The sequence below is a fragment of the Patella vulgata genome, chromosome 5, assembly GCF_932274485.2.
Source record: "Patella vulgata chromosome 5, xgPatVulg1.2, whole genome shotgun sequence".
Taxonomy (NCBI): domain Eukaryota; kingdom Metazoa; phylum Mollusca; class Gastropoda; family Patellidae; genus Patella; species Patella vulgata.
In genome coordinates, this window is record NC_065883.2 from 63,973,434 (window position 1) to 64,000,126 (window position 26,693).

General features: G+C 37.9%; 2 protein-coding genes across 2 annotated transcripts; both read right to left on the reverse strand.

Moving 5' to 3' along the window:
• Positions 1–572: 572 nt before the first annotated feature.
• On the reverse strand, positions 573–12,822 carry LOC126820324 (phospholipid phosphatase 1). Its single transcript, XM_050548190.2, has 6 exons — positions 12,474–12,822; positions 9,527–9,681; positions 6,753–7,036; positions 4,263–4,320; positions 3,421–3,597; positions 573–1,977 (listed from the first exon to the last, which is right to left on the reverse strand). Exons 1-6 carry the CDS (start codon positions 12,535–12,537, stop codon positions 1,861–1,863), a joined length of 855 nt encoding a protein of 284 aa, XP_050404147.1. The 5' UTR covers positions 12,538–12,822; the 3' UTR covers positions 573–1,860.
• Positions 12,823–16,447: 3,625 nt separating this feature from the next.
• On the reverse strand, positions 16,448–26,362 carry LOC126820310 (spermine oxidase). The gene is made up of 4 exons (XM_050548174.2): positions 26,161–26,362; positions 21,911–22,043; positions 20,236–20,391; positions 16,448–19,297 (listed from the first exon to the last, which is right to left on the reverse strand). Exons 2-4 carry the CDS (start codon positions 22,036–22,038, stop codon positions 18,133–18,135), a joined length of 1,449 nt encoding a protein of 482 aa, XP_050404131.1. The 5' UTR covers positions 22,039–22,043; positions 26,161–26,362; the 3' UTR covers positions 16,448–18,132.
• Between the last annotated feature and the right edge of the window lie 331 nt (positions 26,363–26,693).

Consider the following 26,693-nt stretch of genomic DNA (forward strand, 5'->3'; position numbering starts at 1 on the left):
CGACACAAACTAGGTCATTTCGGGACTAACATACTCGTATAGTTTAATTTTATTTCGGGACTAACACATGGTTTCATTTTTTATTTTAATAATTCGCTTGCGCGTAGGGGAATTTAGCAGTGGGAGGAAACCGGAGGACCCGGAGAAAACCCACGAGGTTGGACAGGCGACCCTACTCCTTGTCACGTACAACCGGGGATTCGAAACCACGCCAGTTGACTCAATCACAGGCCTTATGATACAGCGCGCACGTGCTAACCATTCGGCCATCCAACCCCCCAAGATGGCATCGAGTGTTGATTATGGTCTTGTCATGTTAATAAATGTTTAATTAATAGTTTATATAACATTTAATGCCTAAAGAAAGACCTGCAATAGGCAGATTTAGCTCTTGCATAATGTCTGTTTAAACTCATTATACAGTTCTTTTGACCCCATTTTACGATTGAACATTTTTGTGACTGTTATTCTTTTGAATAATGAATCTGAAATCCGCGACGATTAAAACGAATCAACACTATAATAAACCAATTTGATTTATGATGAACAAAAAAACAACAATATAAACAAAATAATATATAAAAATATTTATTTCATGAAACACAGGGGGGAATATTCGGCATCCAAGCACAATCGAACCGATATAGAACTGGTTACATTATCAGAACAAATTCTTGACGTCACAACCTTTATATGAAGTGGTGTTTATAGAACAAATTTGAACCAAAAATTAAAGAGATGAACATTGGAATTAGGTAGAAACAATATGATCAAAAAATATGTGCATAATATTGAAATAATAAACGTTCAGGCTGTTCTTTCTCTTTAAAATAAATACTTAAATATGCCATATAGACCATTTATTAAAATATTTAAAAACAAATAAATAGCATCTGATATATGTACATGTATAATATAATATAAATCATCATTCAACATATCTAGTCTATTTGATTCTTTTTCGAAATAATTCGGTAATATCGACTGACACGAGTTCGTAATAACGAAATTCAACTGTATATACATTATTATATCATAAAAAGTGTATTGCAAATTTATGTAAAGAAAAACAAAAATGTGTATTTTTATTGCCTTTGAATAATTCGGTAATATCGACTGACACGAGTTCGTAATAACGAAATTCAACTGTATATACATTAATATCATAAAAAGTGTATTGCAAATTTATGTAACGAAAAAACAAAAATGTGTATTCTTATTGCCTTTAAATGTACATAGTCGGCAAATATTGCTATATCAAAGTCGTCAGTTTTTTATACCTTTTGTGACCACGCCTAATTTATATGGCAAGAACACATAGTCATCAAATTTAATGTTTTTACTTTTTTTTCAGCTGGAGATCGGTCCGGTCTACTATTTTATAAATAGAGCTGCCCTAAGGACAAATATTCATGGTAGCTTTGAACTCACATAAAATTAAGCCAAAAACGGCCTTATTGGTGTTTTTTCCTTCCCAATCCCATTAATTTTGATCACTGTTTCGGACTATCAATCTGATTAAAACAAAGAACCAATTTCGTTTCATTTTTATAGTTCAAAATTTAGATTTTACTTGTCTTTACTACACTTGTAGTGTAGGCAATCGAAAGTATAAAAAACGAAACGAAATATAGATCTATATTTTAGTTAGATTGTCGGACTATATTCTCAAACAAAATATATATACTAGACTACTTAAATTAGTCAATTCATGATTAATCACAGTACACGTCAAAACAATGTTTGATTCTAAATATTAAATAATAAAAAAAACATAACATACAGACACCGTCTTATAATTAACTGATATGTACGAATATTTGTAGATATATCACAGTAAGTAAAGTATTCATGATATGGTTAGTCATTATTAATAGTATGTACTGTTTCCGATGATTTATAACGTAATGGAAGCACGTCTCTTGATGATGTCTTTGATAAACTACCAGATTTCCAATGAGTTGCTAGTATAATTTTCTGAAATAATAAATAAACAAATTAGTATTGGTATCATAATTCTAGTAAAGAAGGTCATCTTATTTTGGGTTAATGCGTGCATATATTTTAAAACTTCTTGGATAACCCCTTAGAATAATAGGATGGGTGATTATATCTAGGGTGTAACGTCCGCTTGTATTTAGCCATTTGGTAAAGAATATGTGTGTATTGAAGATTTGTATGCCTTTGACACACTATGTTAATTCTGTTGGCCTATAGTTAGACCGAAGTAACATGGCCACCGCCGTGGACACACAAGGCGAATGCCTGTGTCTGATTTCTCGGCGAATAACTCGTCTGAAACTTAATTCATGCATGCGCTTTTACGCTTTTGGCCACATTATATCGTTGGAGGTTACCATTTTTTGTTTAGATTGGTTGAGAAATTTTAGGAGTCGCGATACGCTTAGACGTAGTGGACACACTGGTCCTCAGCGACAAAATTTAATACCAATGGCGAATGGTGTCGGCCGAAGCTCGGGCAAATGTCGCATATTTAACAAGCGAAGGGTTCGCCCAAATAATTCGCGGTAAAATTTCGCCTAATGTGTCCTATTAATTAGTGAGAATATGAATGTCTACAATAGTGTTATTTAGTCTCATTGGTGTCGTCTGAACTAGATAAATAAAGCTTTACATATTTTTCATTTTGTGTGTAAAAGGCAAGGGGCATAACTCCAGTATTTGTGTCGAGGTGGGGGGGGGGTCATTTTGATGTCAGATTTTCAAGAAATTCGCAACAATCCGTGATTATGGTGGAACAAAGATATGTACATATGTTTGAGCTTTTCAAAAAATAAAATTTAAAACGATTGTGACATCTAGGGGGTTCACAATCTAAAAATGTGATTTTTCATGCAATAATCCAGGAAGTTACTGTATACTGCCAAAATTGTCCCTATTCCAGATCTGCAGATATAAACATACATATGGTAGGTTTTATCGAAATCGGATAAAAGTTGTGACCTGCAGAGTCTCCACAAACATAACCAGGCGGTCCCGAGTTCGATCCCGATGTTGATCGAGAAAATTCATCATGATTTTCCGAGTGGTTCCCCCCTTGTCTCAATAAACGAACCCTTGACAGTTTTAATTCGAAAGAAGGGTAGGTCGCAGCGACGCTGTCCGGACAAAATGTCCCTCATAGCACACTGTATAGAGTATGCCGGTATTCATTAGCGCAATCGGTGTTTTAAACCCCATTTCATATCATTTTGGTTTCATTTGCCGACGATGTCTGCTGCTTAGTTTTTTGGACAGGAAAGTTTACTTTGAAGTGCTGTCTCTAGTAGAGACCTGGGTATAGCCCAAACTCACTCTAAATTATGCCCAAAATTGAAAAGCATTCTCGCGCTCGAGCACAGTTGGAACTTCCTATGTCTCGGTGCTTAAGATTCCTTAAAAATGCCCAGCTTTACTTACCACTAAAGCTCCAAACAAAGCTCCAATAAATAGACCAGACAATACATCAGTATAGTGATGCTTATTATCTGCTACACGTGATACACATACATACACTGCTGTCATGGCCGCTCCGAACTGTATGACGTGTTTCACTAAACCACAATGTCGTCTTTCAGCTTTTACGTGTAAATATAACTGAAATATAAATCAACAAAAAGACTGAAGATGCAGAAATCATGCGCGATAATAAGAAATACAACATCTTCTTGAATGTTTATGGAATATAATAATATTATGACGTTTCAAGTAAAACCAGGCACTGAAGTCGGTGGCTTAGTGAACAAGACAATCGTTTTCTGACCTGGGGGTCACGCGTACAATCCTGGTGTTGGCCAAGAAAGTTTTTCGGGATTTTCCGGAATCGTTTCCCCTTGTAAATGGGACAGAACGGGGGGGGGGGGGGGTCTGGCAAGAAACAGCCTTTAGTCGTTCGGGTGGAATGGAAAACCGTGGTCCCGTGTAGGCCTACACCTATTTAACTAGTTCGCCCGACTGGAGCGGAAAAGTAGGATGTTAAACCCCATTTCATTAGAAAACATCACAGCATTTCCAAATTCTTACATGGGAAATTCAAATAAGAATCTCGGTGAGTAGGTCCCTATTGCACTTTCAGACTAACTTGGAAGTGCTTGCTTCGATTCCGGAGATAGCCGAGAAGGCTCATAAGGATTTGTCAGTCTGGTTGGTGCAGGGCGAACAGACATTAAAGCGTCAAACTTTTCTTCCAGACAAAAAATGTACTGACAAAGTATAAAGATCAAAGGGGGGTAACTCCGAAATTAATAGATTCAGCAACTCACCACTGTAAACATCATTGTGTAACCGATATAACTGGAATGACCACTGGGGAATGACAATCTGAAAATTAAAAAAGAAAGTGTAATCTTTATGACGAAAATCATCACATATTTCTGTTTGGTTGCACGACTCAAACAGATTCTTTCTGGTGGATTCAGAATCTATTCTTTTTGTTTCATATCGGAATCCAGATACCCAAATCAGTGAATCCGAAATCAAATAAAAATCTAGATGATCGAATTATCTGTCTAAACAACCAATCTGATTAAAACACAGATCCTATTTCGTTTCGTTTTTATAGTTCACAATTTCGTTTTACCTGACTTTACTATACTAGGATCTGAAAGAGTTATCGTTGACGTGTTCTGAATGATGATGATGGGTTAGTTGTATTTTACGTCCGCTTCCACCGAGGTGATATCGCAGACAAATGATTTGAGCTATTAGCTAATGAAACGGTCTGTTACGGCGAGCTTTAGGCGTGTTTTGCACGGAACTGTGGGTAATTCACCAGTAACACCAATACTTATTGGTTAATCAAATGTCTGACGTCATAGGTCAAAAGCCGCCAGCATGACCTCTGACGCGGCCTATCGCTACAACCGGTCAGATCTTCATGTAGTGTAGGACTGTAAGGCCATCGAAAGTATAAAAAACAAAACGAAATATAGATCTGTATTATAATCAGATTGTCTAAACAATAAGTGTTCTAAATAAGACTTAGAATTAACCAGATAGAAATATGCCCTAGAGAACACTGATGTTGTCTACCTTTGAATGGCGCCATTTTAAAACAATATCCACAGTTTCACTTATATATAGGAGAGAGAGAGAGATGGGGTTTAACGTCCACTCGACACAATGTAGGTCATTTCCGGAAAACATATGGTTCAATTTTATTTCGATAATTCGCTTGCCTGTAGGGGTCTATAGTAGCAGTGGGAGGAAACCGGGGGACCCTGAGAAAACCCACGAGATTGGACAGGCGACCCTACTCCTTGTCACGTATAATCGGGGAATCAAAACCACGCCAGTTGACTCAGTGGCAGACCTTTTGATACCACGCGCACGCGGTAACCATTCGGCCATCCACCCCCTGGTTGGTTCAGAAAGTAGGGCGTTAACCCCGACTACATTTGAACAATACTCGACTCGGAGAGACAACATTTATGCTGAGGGGAGAGGCGGGGGGGGGGGGGGTACTGACAAGATCTAAGTTTACACGGTTTAATCAACACATCGATGGTAGATAAGGTTCCGACTGGGAATTAAGTAATCGGATCAAACACTGCCTCTCCAGACATTTTATCAAAAGTGGCGCTGACTCGATTTAACTGCACCCTCTCGTCTGCAGTGGATACCGAACGTTAACAAATTTTCAACTCATCATTTTTGTAAATAACACTCGCTGATGACGATCAGAGAAGTTTACTATACGGTCCCAACAGGTTGTTCGTTAGAGACTTTTGGCAAGGTAAATTCCTGGTCCCTATCACGTTCCCGTATCGATTTTGCTTGTGACGTCATCAATGTGTGTGTATTTCTCATACACGATACGGCACACGGATACAGAAATTTGTATCGAACAGCTTTCATACGAAAAATGTCCGTATAACATCATCATCTTTTTACCGTCTTTTTTTGCTACTTTTAGACACTGGAATGTTGTGCCATAGCGTTTTTATGAATCTATGTGTATCCTAAAACACAAAGGTGTATATTTGATGTGATTTTAACCATGATAAAGACTGGAATTTAATCATTATTTATGATGAGTTTTTCTCAGAATTTTCATATTTTTTCTGTCTGTTTGCATGCTAGTTGATCTACGTGCCAAATTGAGGGAGGTGGGACCTTGCAAATCTGCAAATGACGTGATTCTATGATAAAGGGGTGTAAAGTTTCTGAAATGATACATTAGTGAAACCAAAAATTGCTGTCGAATCGAAATCGAGTTTAAAAAGATTCGACATTAAATGTTTTTTAATAGCTAAGCGACTGTCAAGCGAGTTTTACTCCCTCCAGAAATGTGTAGGCCAGTTCACTGGACTAGTACTGATGGTGATCTTGGTAGATAACTGCCATCATACTGTAATAGAACTAAGCTCATCTCAGCTACGCATACGTACGCGGTGAGAAATATGTCAAAACTCTAAAACTACATTGACGCGACGTATCACGTGACGATATGGATACCTGATACGGATGGGAAAAAAATCCACTTGCCAAAGTCTTTATAGATTAATAACATACGTTGTAATGAACTAAAACTGCGATTTACTAATCCTAACAGAGCCCTGTTTCTCGAAATCTTAACTAAAGATAAAATCCAATTTTAGTAGATACTTCAATTTTGATTGGTTAAGCACTAAAATCAATTTAATATTATCCAATCAAATTACTAAAATTTGGATTTTATCTTAGTTAAAATTTCGTGAAACAGGACCCAGGAATAAGAAACAACAGAAATAAAACAGATGACGAAGACATACCTTGCTTCGCGGAGCTGTGGTCCACTTCCACGACAGACAAAATTAGTGACGTAGCCAACTGAACAATTTATAATTGAAAAATCCGGGTTACAGACTGCTACAAAATGAGGCCTCAACCGTCCAACTGTTAACTTTATGATACTGACGCATAACTGACACAAAGCTCCACCAAACAAAAAAATCCCAAATTCTACACATAAAGTCCAGAAAAATCGTCCGTAATAATGTAGTTTGGTTTCTTCTTCTCTTCTACTAGTGAACTTGATCCACTCACATGCTAAAATCTAAATATACAAAATATATTTTTATATCAGCTTCATAGCTGTTCTGTAGCCATTGGGCTAATGAAGACGGGCATACACCATACAGTATGCTATGAGGGAAATTTTGCCCGGACAGCGGTACTACGGCCTACTCTTATATCGAATTATAACTGTCAAGGGTTCTTTTACGTGCACGCCAATATGTACACGGGGCGTCCGATTAACCATCAGTTGGCCTTTGCTAGACCTGCGTTCTGCATCACTGACAAGGGGGAGTCGCGCCGGGAAATCTATGAACTTGTGAACACAGGAACCGAACACTGGACCTCCAGGTTAGTGTGCCAACGTCATAGTCACTGAGCCACCGTGGCTCCCGATTCATAGACAAGTTTAACCTAAAAGGATTAAGTTTTATTGATACACTTAGATTACAAATTTTAGGGTCATCCTTAGTGTCCGAAACTCTTTTTTTTAATCCGTGACTTAGGAGACTACTGTATACCTTTTAATCTTATGCTATATACTATTCAAAAAAAGTAGGGGATATTTGATTTTTAAGTGTTATTAAAGTCACCTAATGAAACTGACGAAGAAACAAATGACAAAATGAAATGAAGTTCACATTCATCGATTTATTCCAAATGATCGTTAAGACTAAGTAGGGCACAGACTGACCATTATAAGGGTAAAATGATACCCGGGGTCAAACAGCAAAGTTACCACAGCATCACAACCAAGTCAGTAACGGGTAAATCCTCCTCTGTTTGCCAAACAAGCATTGATCCGACGTGGCATACTCCTAATGAGACGTCTAAGGTCATTTTGGTCCAGATTGTCCCATTCCTGTTGCAACGCAGCAGCAAGTTCTTGGACATTGGCAGGACGTTGTTGACGTTGACGTAACCTCTGTCCAAGCATGTCCCAGACATGCTCGATGGGGGAGAGGTCGGGACTCAGTGCTGGCCAAGGTAATGTGGTGATGTTCTGTTGTTGGAGGTAACCTGTAACGATTTTGGCCCTGTGACATCTTGCGTTGTCATCCTGGAAGATGAAACGGCGGCCATGACGTCGTGCGAACGGCACAACATGGACTGCCAAGATGTTGTCCCGGTAGTACTGGCCTGTAACACGCCCTGCAACAACATGTAAAGCCGTTCTTCCAGCAACAGTGATGCCTCCCCACACCATAACAGAACCACCCCCAAATCGATCATGTCTGATGACGTTAACGTCTTGGAAGCGCTCGTTTCGACGACGCCACACCCTCCTACGTCTGTCCAAAAAATCAACAGTGAACCTTGACTCATCTGAAAACATCACATTGCTCCAGCGTCGATTATCCCAGTGTTGACGATCCCTACACCAACGACGTCTTGCCTGAATGTGATGATCTCTCAAACAAGGGATCACGCGAGGACGTCGGGCGCGAAGGTGACCCCTATGCAGTCGATTCCTAATCGTCTGGCCACTCACTCTCACACCAGTGTCTGTTTGAAGACGAGCGCTGATCTGATTTGCTGTGATGACACGATTTCTCAAGGCCAAGGTACGGATAAATCGATCCTGGGCTTGAGTTGTCGCCCTTGGTCGACCTGAGCGTGGTCTGTCCTGTACAGATTGTGTATCACGGTATCTGGACCATAGCCTGCTTATGACAGACTGAGAAACATTCATCGTCCGCGCCACAACCGCCTGTGTTGTGCCGATCTGTAGCATGCCAAGGGCACGTAACCTTTCATTTTGGGTAAGCCGACGCATATCAAAATTTGTTTTCTGGTCACTAAAACAATTAAACTGATGTTTCCACCCTGGAATTCAATGCCACAATGACTGTAACATTCAAAGTCAGAGTCGTGCAAATCTTGGGTTGGACCCCCATGATGATCCCAAGCATCACCTGCATTCCATGCGGTAGCTATTGGTGCGTTTGGGCGTCACATGTAACTGGAAATGTTTCTTCTGTTAGGTTCTATAGTGACTTTTTTCGTAGTCATTTGCATATTTTAGTATTATGCCCCCAAAATCAAATATCCCCTACTTTTTTTGAATAGTATATTATAGGGACTATCTGGTTGTCATGGCGATGGATTTATGTTTATAAACATTGTGCATTTCAAACGCATCGGGACAACTTTGTCCCTAAAAGAAGTATATGTTAGGTTTCTAATTAAATTGCCTTCTCTGTGTAGATATGTAGCTAATTATGTTGTGTTCCCGTGTCATTCTATTTGTCTATGGATTTTTGTGCAGTTCTGCTGAACTGTCTATTAGTAGGCAGAATTTGGTTCCGTTTTTATGTCTTCCTAAATTTGTGCATGAGCTAGAAACGTCAAGATATGTTCTATAGAAAGCCCCATTTACAGTCATATTTTACAAATTCGTGCGCTTGAGGGATAGAACTGCCAAAGACCCCCTAGAGTTGGGAACCCTGTCCTAGGAGTTTGAAAGTAAGCGATAACCCTCCAACCATCGCTCTCCGGATAACTAATTAATGTACATTATTTAACTTACACAGAGGATAGGTATGATGAAACCTAGAGCAAACGCCAGTCCAACTGATACTGTATCTTCATTATAGGGATATCTAATAGTATCATCATCACAGAAAAACCCTCGTTTAAAGGGTTCGATGTGGATCGTTTCACATAATGCAGCTAACAATACAACTGAAATAATATACAAATATGAAGAATTAGTTCAAGTCGTGTTTTTATGTCTTGCTTTCTACACAAATGCTTTGGATTAATAAACCTGGTCCGAACTACTGATCCGTTATGTAGTCATGGTATCGTACACGACACAGGGAGTAAGGAAAAACGTATATATAGTCGTTCAGATGAGACGAAACCCGAGGTCCCATGTACACATTGGCGTGAACGTAAAAAATGCTTTGGCAGTTGGAATACGATATAAGAGTGGGTCATATCGTCGATGTTGGGGCAAACTTCTGTCCGGGTAAAATTTCCCTCATAGCACACTGTATGCCATATGCCCGTCTTCATTAGCCCAGTTCAGAGCAGAACAGTAGGACGTTAAACCCCCATTTCATTTCTACCTCTCACTTAGTAGTTTATTTATTATCATAAATCTCTGTGTAAATACTTCGATTAAACTATAATAAACAGTTCATATCTCAATTCACAGAGAATGCAAATTGATTTAGAATAATCAATTGAGTAAGCTCTATAAATATAGACTTACTTTGTCGAATTATTTCATGATCAAATGACTCGTTTCAAAATTTTTTATCGATTATTTCTTTTTAAATTTATTTATAATTATCATATTAATAATTAAATCACGTGCTTCTAGAATATATTTAAATAAACAAGATAAATAAATTAACCCTTTATCTTGGGGAAAACTGGAGGAAAATTATTTCATGATCAAATTTTTTATAAATTTTTCTCTTTTAAATTCATTTTCTGTTAGCTTACTATAATTATCATATAATTAAATCACGTCCTTCTAGAATATATTTAGATAAACAAGATGAGGGGGGAGGGAATCATTTCATAATCAAATGACGTGTTTCAAAATTTTTTATCAATTTTTCTCTTTTAAATTCATTTTCTATTAGCCTACTATAATTATCATATTTATAATTAAATCACGTGCTTCTAGAATATATTTAGATAAACAGGATGAATAAATTAACCCTTTATCTTGGGGAAAACTGGGGGGGGGGGGGGAATCATTTTATGATCAAATGACGTGTTTCAAAAATTTTTATTAATATTTCCTTTTTAAATTCATTTCCTATTAGCCTACTATAATTATCATATTTATAATTGAATCACGTGCTTCTAGAATATATTTAGATAAACAAGATAACTAAATTAACCCTTTATCTTGGGGAAAACTGGGGGGAAATTAATCATTACATATACAGATAAGACATAGCCTAATGACATTTCACTGTTTTAATATTAGATCTTACCCCATTACATTGTAGCTTTGGTCGTGAGCATTCTGCTCATTGAAGGGAGTGTACGAGCTCGCCATTGAGTTTCACTTATATTTTAGACATCTGAATAGACATTACAAATCACCATTTTCTAATAAGGGGGTTCCTTATTTTTGCGGTATTTAGATGGACATCGCATTGAAGGGAGTGTACGAACTCGACATCGAGTTTCACTTATATTTTAGACATCTCATTGGACATTACAAATCACCATTTTCTAATAAGGGAATTACTTTTGGGGTTTATTTTTTTTCGTTTGTTTTTCTGTTTTGTTTGGGGTTTTTTTTTGTTGAGGTGCAAATGGAGGGGGGGGGGGATGCATGCCCATACATCCCGGTGTTATAGGTTTCGGATATATTTTTGTTTTGTTTTTTATTTAATTATTTATTGGAGGTGGGGTGGGGGGGGGGGTTACTACACACTATTAGTATCGTTAATTACCGAGGTATATATAGCTGGGGGGTTGGATGGCTGAATGGTTAGCGTGCACGCGCTGTATCATAAAGTCTGTCATTGAGTCGACTGGCGTGGTTTCGAATCCCCGGTTGTACGTGACAAGGAGTAGGGTCGCCTGTCCAACCTCGTGGGTTTTCTCCGGGTCCGCCGGTTTCCTCCCACTGCTAAAGACCCCTATGCGCAAGCGAATTATTGAAATAAAATTAAACCGTATGTTAGTCCCGAAATGACCTAGTTTGTGTTGAGTGGACGTTAAACCCCATTTCTCTCTCTCTATATATAGGTTGTTTACTTTCTAGGTTAGTTTAGATAATTCTCGTGTTTAGCTCTATATTGATTCTCATTAATTATATAAACCCCTTGATGTTTATTTACATCCATATATGATCACCACAGATGCTATCTCATATATAATGATCGACTTCTGTTTCAACGGCACACTTGTGTATGCTGTCCTTGGTGAATATAACGATACAATAAACATTTTAATTTATCGGATATATTGCTAAAACTTAAACATGTAAGAATTCGGATTGCCATGGTTTAAATATAGAATTTAAGACGTCAATAATTAATCTTGCCATTCTTCCACGCTACAAGAAATAAAATAATTAATTATACGGCTTAAATGTCTTTTTTCAACGTTTTCTTGAGTGGGCTAACATGGACTGTGACAAATGAGAAAAGCCTTATAACGGGGTCAACCGAAAGATCAATGAAGCGTGTCACCTTATAAGAAATATAAATATATTTCACAATGAAGAACCCATACGACATTCAACGGCTATGTAATTAGTCAAAACTATATAAACCAAGGTAACATAAGAGCAAACACATATATATATATTTTTGACATATGTAGACCTAAATTTGTAAATAATATGACCTACTTGTAATATGTGCCCTTATAACACATAGATAAGGGTGTATATAGTATACTAGTATACTAAAACAATCGAACATTACATACGAGATATGTGGGTATGATACAAGCTAATTACATATAATTATTCACTAGTATAATACGGTACCTACCTATTACAAAGCACACAACGTTTACAACGATATGTGCTATTTCAGCCGTTGTTCTCTTAGCCATATCATCAGCTAACAAGCAATGTAAACTACCTTTTACAAACAATCCCTTCTAAGACACGTTCTCTTTCGGCTGTCACTCTGTTATCACTCTCGAATTACAAGTCTCAAGCTGTGACCTCCTGCCCGCCAGCGAACAAAGCGAATGAAAATCAATGAAAAGTGATTTAGAAAATATCGATTGCCACTATTATGTACACCCGTAGAAGCTACAGTTGAGTCAATTAATTTCTGATCTGCTGTCTGTCATAAAGAGCTAAAAAAGCGCCTGGATAAACTTGTAATCTTACGTCACGTATGTATGTGGGCAAGGCTGGTAGGTACAAGGACAATTATAATAAACGTTAAATATATATGAATAGATATATATAATATATGACACACCTTTGTGTCAAGTCTGTGGCACTCAACAGAATAATTAAATTTCCTGGTATAATTGTGTTACAACGTCTTATTGTCTTATTGTTTATTTATAACCGATTTGTCATATGTAGGTGTATTGTGGTATTTTAATACATTTAAAATCCTTGAGTGACGATAGTGGATATGTAAAGCGGTTTAACCCTATACCCGGCGTGGTTATACCCGGCGTGGTTTCCCTTTGTCAGTGATGCAGGATGGAGGGCCTGACAAGAACAGCTGTCTAGTCGTTCGGATGGGACGAAAAACCGAGGTCCCGTGTACACATTGGCGTGCACGTAAAAGATCCCTTGACAGTTGGAATTCCATATAAGAGTAGGCCGTAGCGCCGCTGCCCGGGCAAAATTTCCCTCATAGCACACTGTTTGGCGTACGCCCGTCTTCATTAGCCCAGGTAAAGTAGAACAGTAGGACGTTAAACCCCATTTCATTTCATTTCATTTCCCGATACCCGGTTTGGTTAGGTACTTTAACTGTTTGGACCAGGGACTCATCTTCTTGTTGTTCTTGTTGTTTCTAGGATCAACGCTCTTCGAAAAAAAAAATTCAAATTCTCGATCGACTTGAAACTTAACATGATCGTTCCTTGGACAATTGGGCATCGATTGACAGACTTCGACGTCACAATTCTAGGATGATTGCGATGACGTCAAGCTCAGCTCTTGGTTCATATAATACGCTCGTCACCTCATGTAGAGGTGACTGTTGTGCAATTATCAAAATGGCAGATATACATAATACAGTACTCAATAACCCGGTAATAGGAAGTAAAAAATGAAGTAAAGAATTTCATATAGAAGGGGTTAGAACTATTTCTAAGGCCAACTTCAAGTTCGGTCAAAGGTCACGAAATGTAAACAGGGCTAACGCTAATCCCTACCCTAACTCCAACTCTGGACCTAGCCCTAACGCTTACCCTAACCCTAACCCTAACCTATAATCTCGCCAACAATCACGTGTCCTAACCTTATTTACATCTCAGTGGCCTTGACGAAATCTTGAGTTGGCCTTAAGAAATAGATCTAGTCACATATAGACAGGGTCGTAATTATTATAGGTGGCACATTGGTTGTCACACAACGCATGGTCAAATGTTAGTGCTAAATGGTAAGGCCAGTTTTCGTCCTAGGTCACGAGATGTAAACAGGGCTAGCGCTAATCACAACCCTACCCCTGGACCTAGCCCCAATGCTTACCCTAACCCTAACCTACAATCTCGCCAACAATCACGTGCCATAACCTTCTTATAGCTCTCAGCGACCATGACAAAAATTGAGCTGGCCTTTACAAATAGATTTAGCGCATGGTTAAAGTTTCAGTACAGACAGGAAATTGAACCTTTGAAAAAGATCGGTACGACATTAGTTTCTATCATCCAGAAAAATATTCTACGAATATTAGTCTGAATGGGTTGTCAACATTTGAGAAAAATTGGCTAGATAATCCGGTCTATTACATTGCCATAAACAACGTCTAAGGGAGGTAACTCCTTTTAAACAAGATGTTTACACCCATGGAATTAATTTAAGAATGTCATTTCAAAACATCCATGTTATTGCATGCGAGTTCAATATCTAACACTCTTAATTTTTTATTGTAAAATTTCTCTCTTCATGGGCCATATTTATGCTTTGAAAATTAATCCTAATTCGTCGTCACGATTCATGTTTGTTTATATTATTAATGCAAGAATTATGGGATTTATTGTGGGAAGGGGCGCAACTCTTACTTGACTTGGCTAAAGAGACTAGATAATCAACAACATTAAAAACCAAACTCCCGGTTACGCATGGGCAATGGACTTTACGTCAAATATTGACAACTTTCCCAGACCCTCCGTATGTTGAAGACTAGGAGGTTCTGGGTGACCGAGACTAGTACGACATATATCAACAATTTATTCTTTATTTTGATATTTGTAAACACAGGTTCAAAGCAATATAAATGTGTAGCTTACGGGTGTTTGATTGATTGACATCCAAATCTCACCTCCTTTGCATATATTCTAAGTTTTAAGTTAGTTTGTTGGTATTATGTGTTTAACGTCCATTTTGCATAAACTAGATCATTTTGATTTTGGGTTCAGCTTGATATGGTTCAGCTTTATTTTAATAATTCGCTTGTGCGTATGGGTCATACTCACGGAGCTATCATTGGCTCACGGGATTTACACGGGGGTATCTGTTTGCTTCAGATAGAGGGGGGGGGGGGGGTAACGTCCACTCGACACAAACTAGGTCAGTTCGGAACTAACATATGGTTCAATTTTATTTCAATAATTCGTTTGCGCGTAGGGGTCTGTAACAGTGGGAGGAAACCGAAGGACCTGGACAAAACCCACGAGTTTGGAGAGGCGATCCCACTCCATGCCACGTACAACCGGGGAGTCGAAACCACGCCACTTGACTCAATGACAGACCTTATGATACAAGGCATTCGGTCACCCCCTCCCCCCCCCCCCCCCCCAAAACAAAAAAAATCGAAACGAAGACAAAGGCTCGCTTACCCAATCAAATCAACACTTCAAAGTGATTTAAATTGACATTGTTATTTTTTACCCCAAACAAAAAAAGTCAAGTCGCTTTAAATTACGACAAAGGGGCCGCGGTGGCCCAGTAAGACTCTGGAGTCGCTAACCAAGAGGCCCGGTGTTCGCTGCCGTTGTTGACCGAGAAAGTACTTCAGTGGTCCCGTGCACACATTGACTTGCACGTAAATAAACCCTTGACAGCTGGCCGTAGGTCGTTACCCGGGTAAGATTTCCCTCATAGCACACTTACTGGCGTATACTCGTCTTCATTAGCTCAGTCGGTGCAGAACAGTATGACGTAAATCCCATTTCATTTTACATTTAAATTGCGATGCGATATGTACCTCTCGGTCTCCACACAAAATACGGCACTGAACCTTTGCAATTAACTAAAAATTAAAAAAGCTTACTTTTCTACACCAAGGTCTCTATAACGTGCACACCGGACCTCCTGTTCCTGAAGCAACAACCGCGAGTTTTACAACATCTAGACGTTGCTAGATTTGTCTGCAATTCCCGAACTTATAGCTACGTTATCTCCCTTTTAATGCAGTCACGTGAATGATAGTGCTCAATCGGAGGCTGTGACACAACACACTCAAACCAAAAATGTGACGACACCACCGAAATCGTGACATTGAACGAACCTTGAACTTTGCTCTTCGATTATCACAGGCAGACATTTTAACTGGAAAGCGCGAGACTTGGTATTCGTGATGATCGAGGAAACTGACCTAGGATTTCGTCCCATCAAAATCCTAGTCCAATTTACTAGCCAAGCCCTCCATCCTGCACCGCTGACAACCAGACTGGAAAATCCTTAATATTTAAACCCGCGAAATCCTTTTCAGCGAGCTTAAGTCATACAAACCGATCCACAGACCGCACCCCCCAACAGCGATTAAGGATAATAATATGTTCAATAACTTGGTTATTGTCCTTGTTTACTAACAAACAGAAGGAATTAATCTAATATATTTTATTAACATCATAAAAACATAACAAATTTATGTATAAAACATGTATATATAATATTGTATATCTTGGTCAATATTGACGTCTTTGGTTTTGTAATATCAGTACTTTCATCTGTATACCAGTTTTGGCGGGAAAATTGTGCACATTGATTTCTAATGGATTAAATCTGGCAGACTAGAGTTATCCTAGCCTCCCATGTGTCTGCTTATATACAGTAGCTATACATTGGTAGGGCTGGAGCGATATGTATCGTCTTACTGGATGATGGATATGATCAAGACTAAACACCATACCATTAGTTTTAGTTCTTCCGATCAGAAACCAATATATTTAGATTTTAAAATAACCACAGACTTACCAAATTCATGTATATATAAAGTATAACAGGCAATGTGGAAGGTCGTGATGCTATGTTTAATTTATAATGAACCAGTGGAATCTCATACTAAACTTACGCTGCCTTTCTGCAATTAGCTCCGCTTGGGAAGAAACACTTAGCTAGTTGACCGACATTTTAAGTCCTTAATCTACGATTTTAGTCGAAAACACGAGACTTCCGAGATGTATTAATTTTATTCCGGCCCCATTTAATAAAATTGAAAAGGTTTATTTGATTTGGGTGTTATGAAATAGTAGACTAATTGTTTTTGATATGGCGGCTATTCAGGGCCGAGGTACAGTCTTGAAGTGGATAGTTCTCAGTGTGCACAATGGTGGAATCTAAATAATAATTCCTGAGTGAATACAACGCTCAAAATGCAACAGTATACAAAACAGACAAAAATTAAATATATATATATATATATATATACACACACTCATACTTGCACTATAAAACCCAGTAAATTCTATAATGTTCCGTTTAACATGCAACGTTGTGAACTAAATGCGTCAGTAGCACAATATTATCAATAAACAAATAATGTGACATTAAGTGGAGGACAATTTATGACGAGCATTAAACTAAGCACCACTAGGGAGGACAACCTGATCCATAAAGTAAATTACTGGTTTGGATTTAAAATCATTGATTAATTACTTAATTCGTTGTAATGTTAAAAAGTCGCAGGAGAATATACAAGGAGTCAAAAATTCCACACAATTTCGCCTTTTTGTTAAGTGTATGTATGAATATGAATACCTAGACTTTTTCGTTGCAAATTTCTTGCTTAAGTCAAAGTGACAATAAAACATGGTCAAAAACACCATAAAAAAAACTTTCCTGAAATATACACGTTCCATTAGGGCCAAACTCTTTCTATCTAACACACTTTTATCTTTATCAATTGATTCCTACTAAAATTTGAAAGAAAGCCATTCAGACACTTTAAGATAACCAAATGAGCCACTTAAATGTACAAACACCACACACCTACTAAGGTTTGCGTGAAGAAGTTAAAACTCTCCTTGTTTTAGCTGAACAGAAGTGAGGACAAAAGTTCGTTGAGTAGATGGCCTACTGGACTAACAAAGAGGGAAGGTAGGGTGCTTTTCTAACAGTTACTAAGATCATGTAAACCGGCAGATGATAGAACACACAACCCATTCTCCCTAATGCTGAAGGATGAGATATTCCATAACCATAATGACACCTACCTCTATGCTAAGAAATAGATCTGAATTCCTAGTACTAAATTAGAGGTAAATATGGCGGGTAACAAATATCAACAATTAAAAAGATCGTCTACATTGATTGGTGTAAAAATTAACCAAAATCTGAGCTTGATCAATACCACTAGAACGAGCTCCGTCCGTTGTTGAGTAACGTGTTTTATGATAGGCTTCACCAGCAAACAAAACAACTGGTTTGTTATCATCATTAAACAGAGGCTGGCCTAAATCATTTCTTCTACTTTCACTTGATTCTTGTTTCATATAACTGTACGATCCACAACTCCATTTGTCACTATTCCATTTAGTTACTAAAACATCCCGTGGTGCTGGAATGGATTCATCATTCAGAAACATTCGTATCTGCACGGTGCAGATTCTTTTGATTTCTTCTTTATCCAAGCTTTCTACATATTTGCCTTCTTCTCCTACCACACTACCAACTAACACATGGGCATTATTGTGGGGTTCATCAAAGGCGTGGATAGCTTTATACCATTCATCCGTATTATTGATGTCTTTGTTTTTATCTGTCCACGCAAATCTGATGGTGCCTTGTCCTTTAGTCCAAAATGGTTCATCATAATAAAGGAATATTTTATTGACGGTACCGTAACCTATTTGATATAAAGCTTGAGATTTATTTAAAGGAAGAGCGGGTTCAAATAAACTTTCATGATATTTTTGGAGATAACCAAGGGAACACGTGACAATCACGTGATCTGCTATAAATTCGGTTCCATCAGCACATATTATTTTGACATCGTTAGTTCTATTTTTAGAATCTATCCATATAATCTTATCAACCGCACGCTCTAAGATTATCTTAACCTTAGTCATTAATCTCAACAACGCGTTGATCACTGACTGAAAGCCATAGGGTAAGCACACGTCTTCCTTTTCGCCAATAGATCGGTATTGGCCTACATTTCTGCTGCAAAGATGGCGGAGATCGTCGCCATTATCGAACCTCATCAAGTTGAGAAAATAATTAAACACAGATTTGGCGTCTTCTCGATCTGCCTCGGGGAATTCCGTTGCAACGATCTGGTCAAATCTTTTGTTGTAAAAATCCTGAATGGTCAACTCGTCTTCTGGAAGGTGTCTATTTCTTCTGTAGACCTTCTCCAGCTCAGTTTCAATTTCAAAACCTTTATCAATAGCATCGTCAACCAGCTCTTGACGGATCTCTTTACCTTCCTCGTTACAACACACCCCGGTTCCCCTGGAAAACACAAAACAATTATATAATGGCTAACGATGATGCGGCCAATCCTGTTGCGGCGCCAGGATATTTCAATTAGGGAAGTGGGCTGGCTCGCACCTCTCACTCGACCAAGTTTCCGGGCTTACGAGTGAAATACGCGATTTGACATTTATCCTTGATAGGGAATAATTTCTAAAAAAACAGATTTGTAAATTGCCGTTGTAAATATTCCTTGGAGGAATTGGGCTACCCTTATGGATTCAGATGATTGGTAAAATACATCCACCCCGTTTATTTGCCCGCAAACCTCACAGTTATTCAATTATTCGGTCAATGACCAAATCCATATCACCCAGATTCAAACCCGAGACATGACTGAAGAATGGGCAGGTGATGCAGTTCTGTATTACTACTTAGATAAAATACAAAATATAACCCCGAAGTTTGGACAAAACAATTGACCCCATAGTCCACTCATAGGACGTTAAACCCTATTTCATTCCTTAGTCCAGATAAAAGACAAAATATGATCAAAATCTTGCCCGCGAGAGGAAAACTGTTTGTAAAAGCCATAGCTTTTTGTCACTTTCAATGCGGGCTGACTCTCTGTTCAATGTGGAGTTATGATTAAGATTAACAACTAATTTTCAGAAATCATTAGAATTTGTTTGGCTTTTAGTTATGACTCGTGTTAACGTTTAATATTCAAAACATGTAATACCCTAAGATTTAAAAAGGTGATCAAGGGACATAACTCTGTCAGTAATTATCGGAAATCGTTGAAAAACAATAGACTTCTTCGTCCCGTGAACTTAAACACTGTTTATATAATTTCAGTCAATCGGAAATTGCGTCCACGAGCAATTATGGAGGATGGACGGACTGACGAACAGGAGTGACGAGAATATACGACCACATTTCAATGTGGGTGCATAAAAATCAAAAATAAAACTTACCATTCGAGACGTATCAATGGTTTCAACATTCCATATTTCTTAGCAAGTCTATAAACAGAATTTTCTTTGCCTTCGCCATGAATCCACTGAGCGCCCAGATCTACTAAATCTGATTCACTTTTACCAAATGCCATTGTGTGAATTCTTCCTCCAATTCTGTAAGCCAAGAATAAATTTTAGATGTATATATATTAATACAGAACGCAAATATTGTTTTAAAAAATATAATAAATGGAAAATGGCCATGATATTTGTTGGGTCATTTTCAAATCTGATCTTTTTAAACTCTGACAATAGTATTCAAAGTCAAAATGTATCGTGTTAATTTCTGTGGAATAATTGAACTCGTGGTTCAGGTTTCCAATATCGGGAACCACGGTGACTCACTGAGTATGATCTTGCTCACTAACTAAGAGATTCCTGGTTAGATCTTGTTGATGACCGAGAAAGTTCCTCCGGATTTACCAGCGTGGTTTCCTCTTAATAGTGGGGTAGGACGTAGGTCTGGCAGGGAACAGCATCTAGTGGTTCCGATAAGATGGAAAACCAAGGTTCCGTATAAACGTTGATGTGCACAATAAAGAATCCTTGGTGGAAAAGTAGATGGAAATGTACATGCGAATAAACATAAACATGAGGTTTCATCAAAATTGTGAAAATTTAATGAAATGGGGTTTAACGTCCTACTGTTCTGCTCCTATGCTGGGCTAATGAAGACGGGCATACGCAATACAGTGTGCTATGAGGGGAATTTTGCCCGGGCAGCGGCACTATCGAATTCCAACTGCCAAGGGATCTTTTACGTGCATTCCAATGTATACACGGGACCTAGGTTTTTCGTCTCATCCGAAGGACTAGACAGCAGAGCTGTCCTTGTCAGGCCCTCTGTCCTGCACCACTGACAAGGGGGAACCACGCCGGAAAATCTGGATGAACTTTCTCGGCCAATGCAGGGATCGAACACCCGACCTCCAGGCTAGCGAGCCAGCGTCTTACCCACTTAGCCACGTGATCCCCTATCAAAACTGTGACCTCTAGAGGTTCCACAACCTTGATTTTACATCCTTTTACACTATTTCCGTACAGGAAGCAGCCATATTGTCGGGTAGTTTCCGTCTGATTTTCACGAAATTCGAACCCAATCGACATTTGGTTATAACGGTGATATACTTGAACGGTTTTTAATCTAAATAACAATTGTGGCCCCTAGAGGTTTCCCCCCCCCCCCCAAAAAAAAAAAAACAACAAAACACCTGAATTTTTTTTACAGCCAAGGCCATAATCCACTAAGTGACAGTCCGATATGCGCTAATATCTTTGGGTTGTATATCTCTATAATTTCAAATTTCGTCAAAATCGGATAAACATTGTGAGCTCTAGAGGGTCCACGATTAATGTTGACGGTCGGACATGGGCGACGACAATATACGTCCACATTAATATGTGGGCGTATAAAAGCAATATTATTACATTAATTCGGGGGCTGTTAAGAACGTTTTTGGTGGAGGTGGTGGAGAGAACGTGACTCAACCTGCCCCTAGCCATATACCCCACTGTTTGTCCATTGATTTGTGTATAAAAGAGATATGGTCTCAGATGACCTAGAAACTGGCAGCATGCCCTACCTCGAGCACCACAATAAAATATGGTATACCATGTATTAAAGTTAACATACCTATCTGATGCCTCTAATATGGTTATTTTCTGGAAGCCATTTTGTTGAAGATGTTGAGCAGCCGATAACCCAGCAATGCCCGCACCAATAATAACAACTTTTACTTCTGATTTTCGTTTAGAAGCCATTTTATCTGGAAAAGCAAATCGCACACTTGTTCAAATTATATATTTGTAGATCAACAAGCTATTATCCATTTACGACTAATAGGCTTGGTTGCCATTTTCATTTGTCCATTTTTGTTGTGGCGTCTCTTCGATCCATTTCTAAACTCTTGAGTGGAGACTATTTGCATCGTAAAGATATTCTCTATTGAATGTTTTAGATAGTTTCTAGCAATTAGTAACACAAACTGTCTCATCACTTCCGGTTTAAATTCCATTCAGAACATCCAGGTCACATCCGAACTAATATTCATGAAATCCTGCGCGTGCGAACTGGTGAAATTCAGAGAGAGAACTAGGTCATTGCGGGACTAACATATGGTTCAGTTTTATTTCAATAATTCGCTTGCGCGTTGGGGTGTTTAGCACTGGGAGGAAACCGGGGGACGCGGAGAAAACCCACGGGGGTAGACAGGCGACCTTACTCCTTGTCAGGAACAACCGGGAATCTAAACCAAGCCATTTGACTCAATGACAGACTTATGATACAAAGCGCACGCGTTAACCATTCGGCCGGCTGAATTAGGCAAATTACATACGCATATTGCTTACAATCGGTTCCATCTTGAAGATGCGCATCTTGAAGATCCAGCGCGGTTCAGACTTTTACTACTTTTAATACTGTCATTCATTCAGAGAGATAAGCCCGAGAATAATTCCGGAGTTACGGGTTTTATATTGGCTCGTTGTGAAATGATAAAACCTCTCGGCTAATTTTGTCAATTCTAAATCAGCAATTTAAGAGCTCACGTTTTCATATTCGTCCTGATAAAACGAGTGGGTGGAAATTGTACGATCCATCTGCTCGAGGACTTTTTACAATTTTATTTAATATGTCGATTCAGCAAGGGATAACATCAGGCACGAATAATCAATAGGAAACGCAGCTATAACTGTTACATGAGCTAGTTTTTGTTTACTTTGTTTTCTTATGTGTGATTTAGCCATGAGTTGTAAGACTCGCCTTATTTATAAACATTAGTATAGCATGAACAGAATGGTTTTAATTCACTTCAGCACGCACGGTGTTGCTGTTTATATAGAAGGAATTTCAGGTTAATACCATAAAAGGCAAGAAACATTTGCACAGTCAGCATTTGGTAATCTGTCAGTTGTAGGCGGCGATTTAATTTAGCTATTATCATCATTTTTTGGTGGACTGGGTTTTCCTCCGAAATTTCGATTAATACGCTAACCCTGTGCCAAAACATCTCTTTTAAATTATAAAATTTAATTGCAAAGCACGATACTATGGATATAAACTAGTGAATTCATTCAAATCAATATTTCGAAACGATTCGGTTGTCTTTACGAAATAGTTGCTCTCCCTATATTGACTAGTGGTTATCCATAAAACTTAGGCTTGTGATGCATTTTTCTTCTATTAATCGTCTATTTAGCTTGTTTGGTGAAGAAAAATAAGACATTAAACCACAATTCATTTTATGTTTCCTCTTTTAAAGGCACAAACCTTTACAAATTTAATGTAAACACTGCTATATTAAACATACATTATGCAACAGCTAAATCTGCCTATTGCAAGTCTTTATTTAGGCCTCAGATGTTATAGAAATTATTAATTAGACCTTTATTTACACGACAAGCTCAAAATCAACTCTGTAGACCCATGGATGGATTGGATACAGTTTGGATTTAAACAGTCGTCCATTTAAAATTAAATCAATAAATGGCGGACCAAGCTAACGTTTACCGTTAATCGCTGATGTCACTACCGGAAACTGGTGTTGAAAGACCTGTCAAACGAGGCTACCATAGCCATTTAGTATGTTACTTGATAATCGAGAATACGTGGGTGGAGTTATCGTCTGTCAATCAAACGATCGCCAATTCTAATAGACGGTGCAGATACAATTGATGCCTATTTCTAGTCCAAACTTCCAACAGTGACAATTCCGTTCAGAACAAAGTAATTTGACTGAAATTTTCAACATTTTCTTTTTTTATCATCTATTTTTGAATTAATATAGCAAGAATGGCCAACTCTTTATAAAACTCTTAACTAGTGTATCTTTAAGTAAGTATATATAACTACACCAGATTACAAAAAAAAGTTCATGAGGAATGGGCTTGGCTCGTTTGTACGAAAAACAAATGGTTAATTAATTTCACGGCAATATACTTATGTAAACAACATTAAATTAATGGCTATTACTTGTTAGGTATTTGTCCTCAACGTGCTTATATTCATATTTTCTAACTTTCTATTTGTCTATCCATCACCCCCACCCCACCCCCACCACACACACACCCCATCTCTCCCCGGGCCCCTTATTAAACGTCATTTATCAATGTAATACCAGATACTCTCTTTTTTTCTATCTCTTATCTTTTCAGGTGCCGAATTCTTCCTTCAGAGAACCAATAACAAAAGGAACAAACAACAGAAACAAAGATTTAATCAACTACCATACTGAACAAGAAGACCAAATAGAAGGAAAAATGGACCAGGCCCCACACTCAACAAAAAGTCCCAAGGAACGGTTGCACCGCTCTGCCATTCAACCGGACAAATCGACCAGACCGACAGAAACGACTTATACAAATATATATGTATACAATCTATGTTTAATTGTCTAAATGTTCGACTCTATTCATGTTTGCTTTGTCAAATGTTCGTGTTGTACTGTACGATGTGTGTCTGTCTGTAAAATATCCATGTCTCTATTCGCACTTCTTTTATTAGCACTTGTTATATAACGTCCCGTTATTTATTGTTTTATCTGTACATATATATAAATATCTAATAATCCCTTTAATTCTTTTTCGCTAATCACATTGTAAATAAGTTCATTATAATGTACATATAACATGCAATTGTCTGCGATATCAACTCGGTGGAAGCGGACGTTAAATAAAGCTATTTCACACACAATTCATGTGGCATATAGCAGATCATGGCTCGCACTACTAGTATTATACAACGTTTTGGTAACTATTCCTCCTTATTCTTATTTAGTCTGTAACATTAAAGGTCCGGGACTGTACAGCGCAGTGGACGCTTACGGCTAGTCCCCGGATCCATTCACTTAATCGGATATGTACGTTTGTTTGTGATTTCTGCGTATTGTGTTTTGTCCGTGAATTTGTTTGTGTGTGGTGCAGTCCCCCTGCACTTACTATTAAGTTAGAATTTAGCTGTTGGAATAATTAGAACTGAACAGTTTTATTAAGAGTACTTTTCACTGTATATGGCCTTGATGTTATTTAATTGAAACTTTATTCTCTCGTTTACCTAAGGTTTTAAAGGAAGCTAAAATAAGACTACGTTACTGTGAAATTAGGTTTCTCGTGATAATGGTCTATCCTAGATATAAGTAGGCCATAATACCCTAGGGTGATATTGGTGGCAAATGTTTATTTGTTGACCATATCGATTTTTGTTAAGTCTTTTGGAAGAAGCGGGATTTTCTGCAAGACATAAATCGATCATTTTGTCCTTGATCAAATAGATTTCTGTTACAAGTATTTCTACTTTATATGGATGGATTGGTCAGTCAGACGGATTTTGCATCCACAATGAGATTTATCCTTCGAGATGGCGCGTCTGACTAATATAGAACACGGGTTATGGACTATATCACGGGATGGCATAGACACTGAATATATCTTCTTCATTACGTTTGATTTTACGGATTAAAATATCCACCAAAATATAGCCATTATTTAAGCAAAGGTATGGTAATGTAATCTGGTATGTTATTTCATAAAACCATGGACCTGATTCCAATATGCTGTTTCACAAAATGTCTGTAATTATTGTTGAACAGTTGTTAGATCTACGCTTAAAGGGAAGCAACCCCGTTTTAAAGGGAAACAGCTGTTTTCCGATTCTAACCGATTTACTTATCTGTGTTAACAATGTGACGTGCGTGCCATATTTAGTCATAGCATGTACGCTACTCTACGTATCGATTTTATCTAAGGTCTTCAATGAAAATAAAAAGCTTTTTTACAATTAAACCATCTCCAGTTATAAAATGTACACTTAATATTGAATAAAACTTAGTAAATGATAGCAAAATCTCATTCTCAAGGGAGAAGAAAATCAAAGCAGCATCTACTTACTGAGAAATCCGTGTGTTTACAATTTGACAGAGAGATTTTTCCTCCGAGAATAGCACAGTTCAATGAAAATATTCTATGATCGGAACTAAAATGTAAGTTAGAATTTGTTCACAATACACAGACTAAACTGTTTGGGCGAATTTTGAAGAAAACCCCAAATTGAAACGAAAAGATAGCAGTAGAACGTCCAGGATAGAACACTGTGGACTGGTTTTAACTAGAACTGTCAGGCTATTCTTAGTAACACCTTGTCAGATCGGAGCGGTGGTAATCGATCGACCAATAGAAATGCTTCATTTAATTGTCGTTCAAGGGTCATCTGCCAATTTGTTGGTTTTAGTTATCTTGACGTTTAGGATAATTAATGACATCTATGTATTTATCTATATATGTTGACCGAAGTCACATTTTTTTTTTTTTTTTTTTTTGGGGGGGGGGGGGTCTGTAATGTTTGTTTTTAATACAATGCATAATTAAAATCCAAAGGCCATACCAATTAGAGTTTTTAAAATTCTTCAGGATGGTTCATGTTG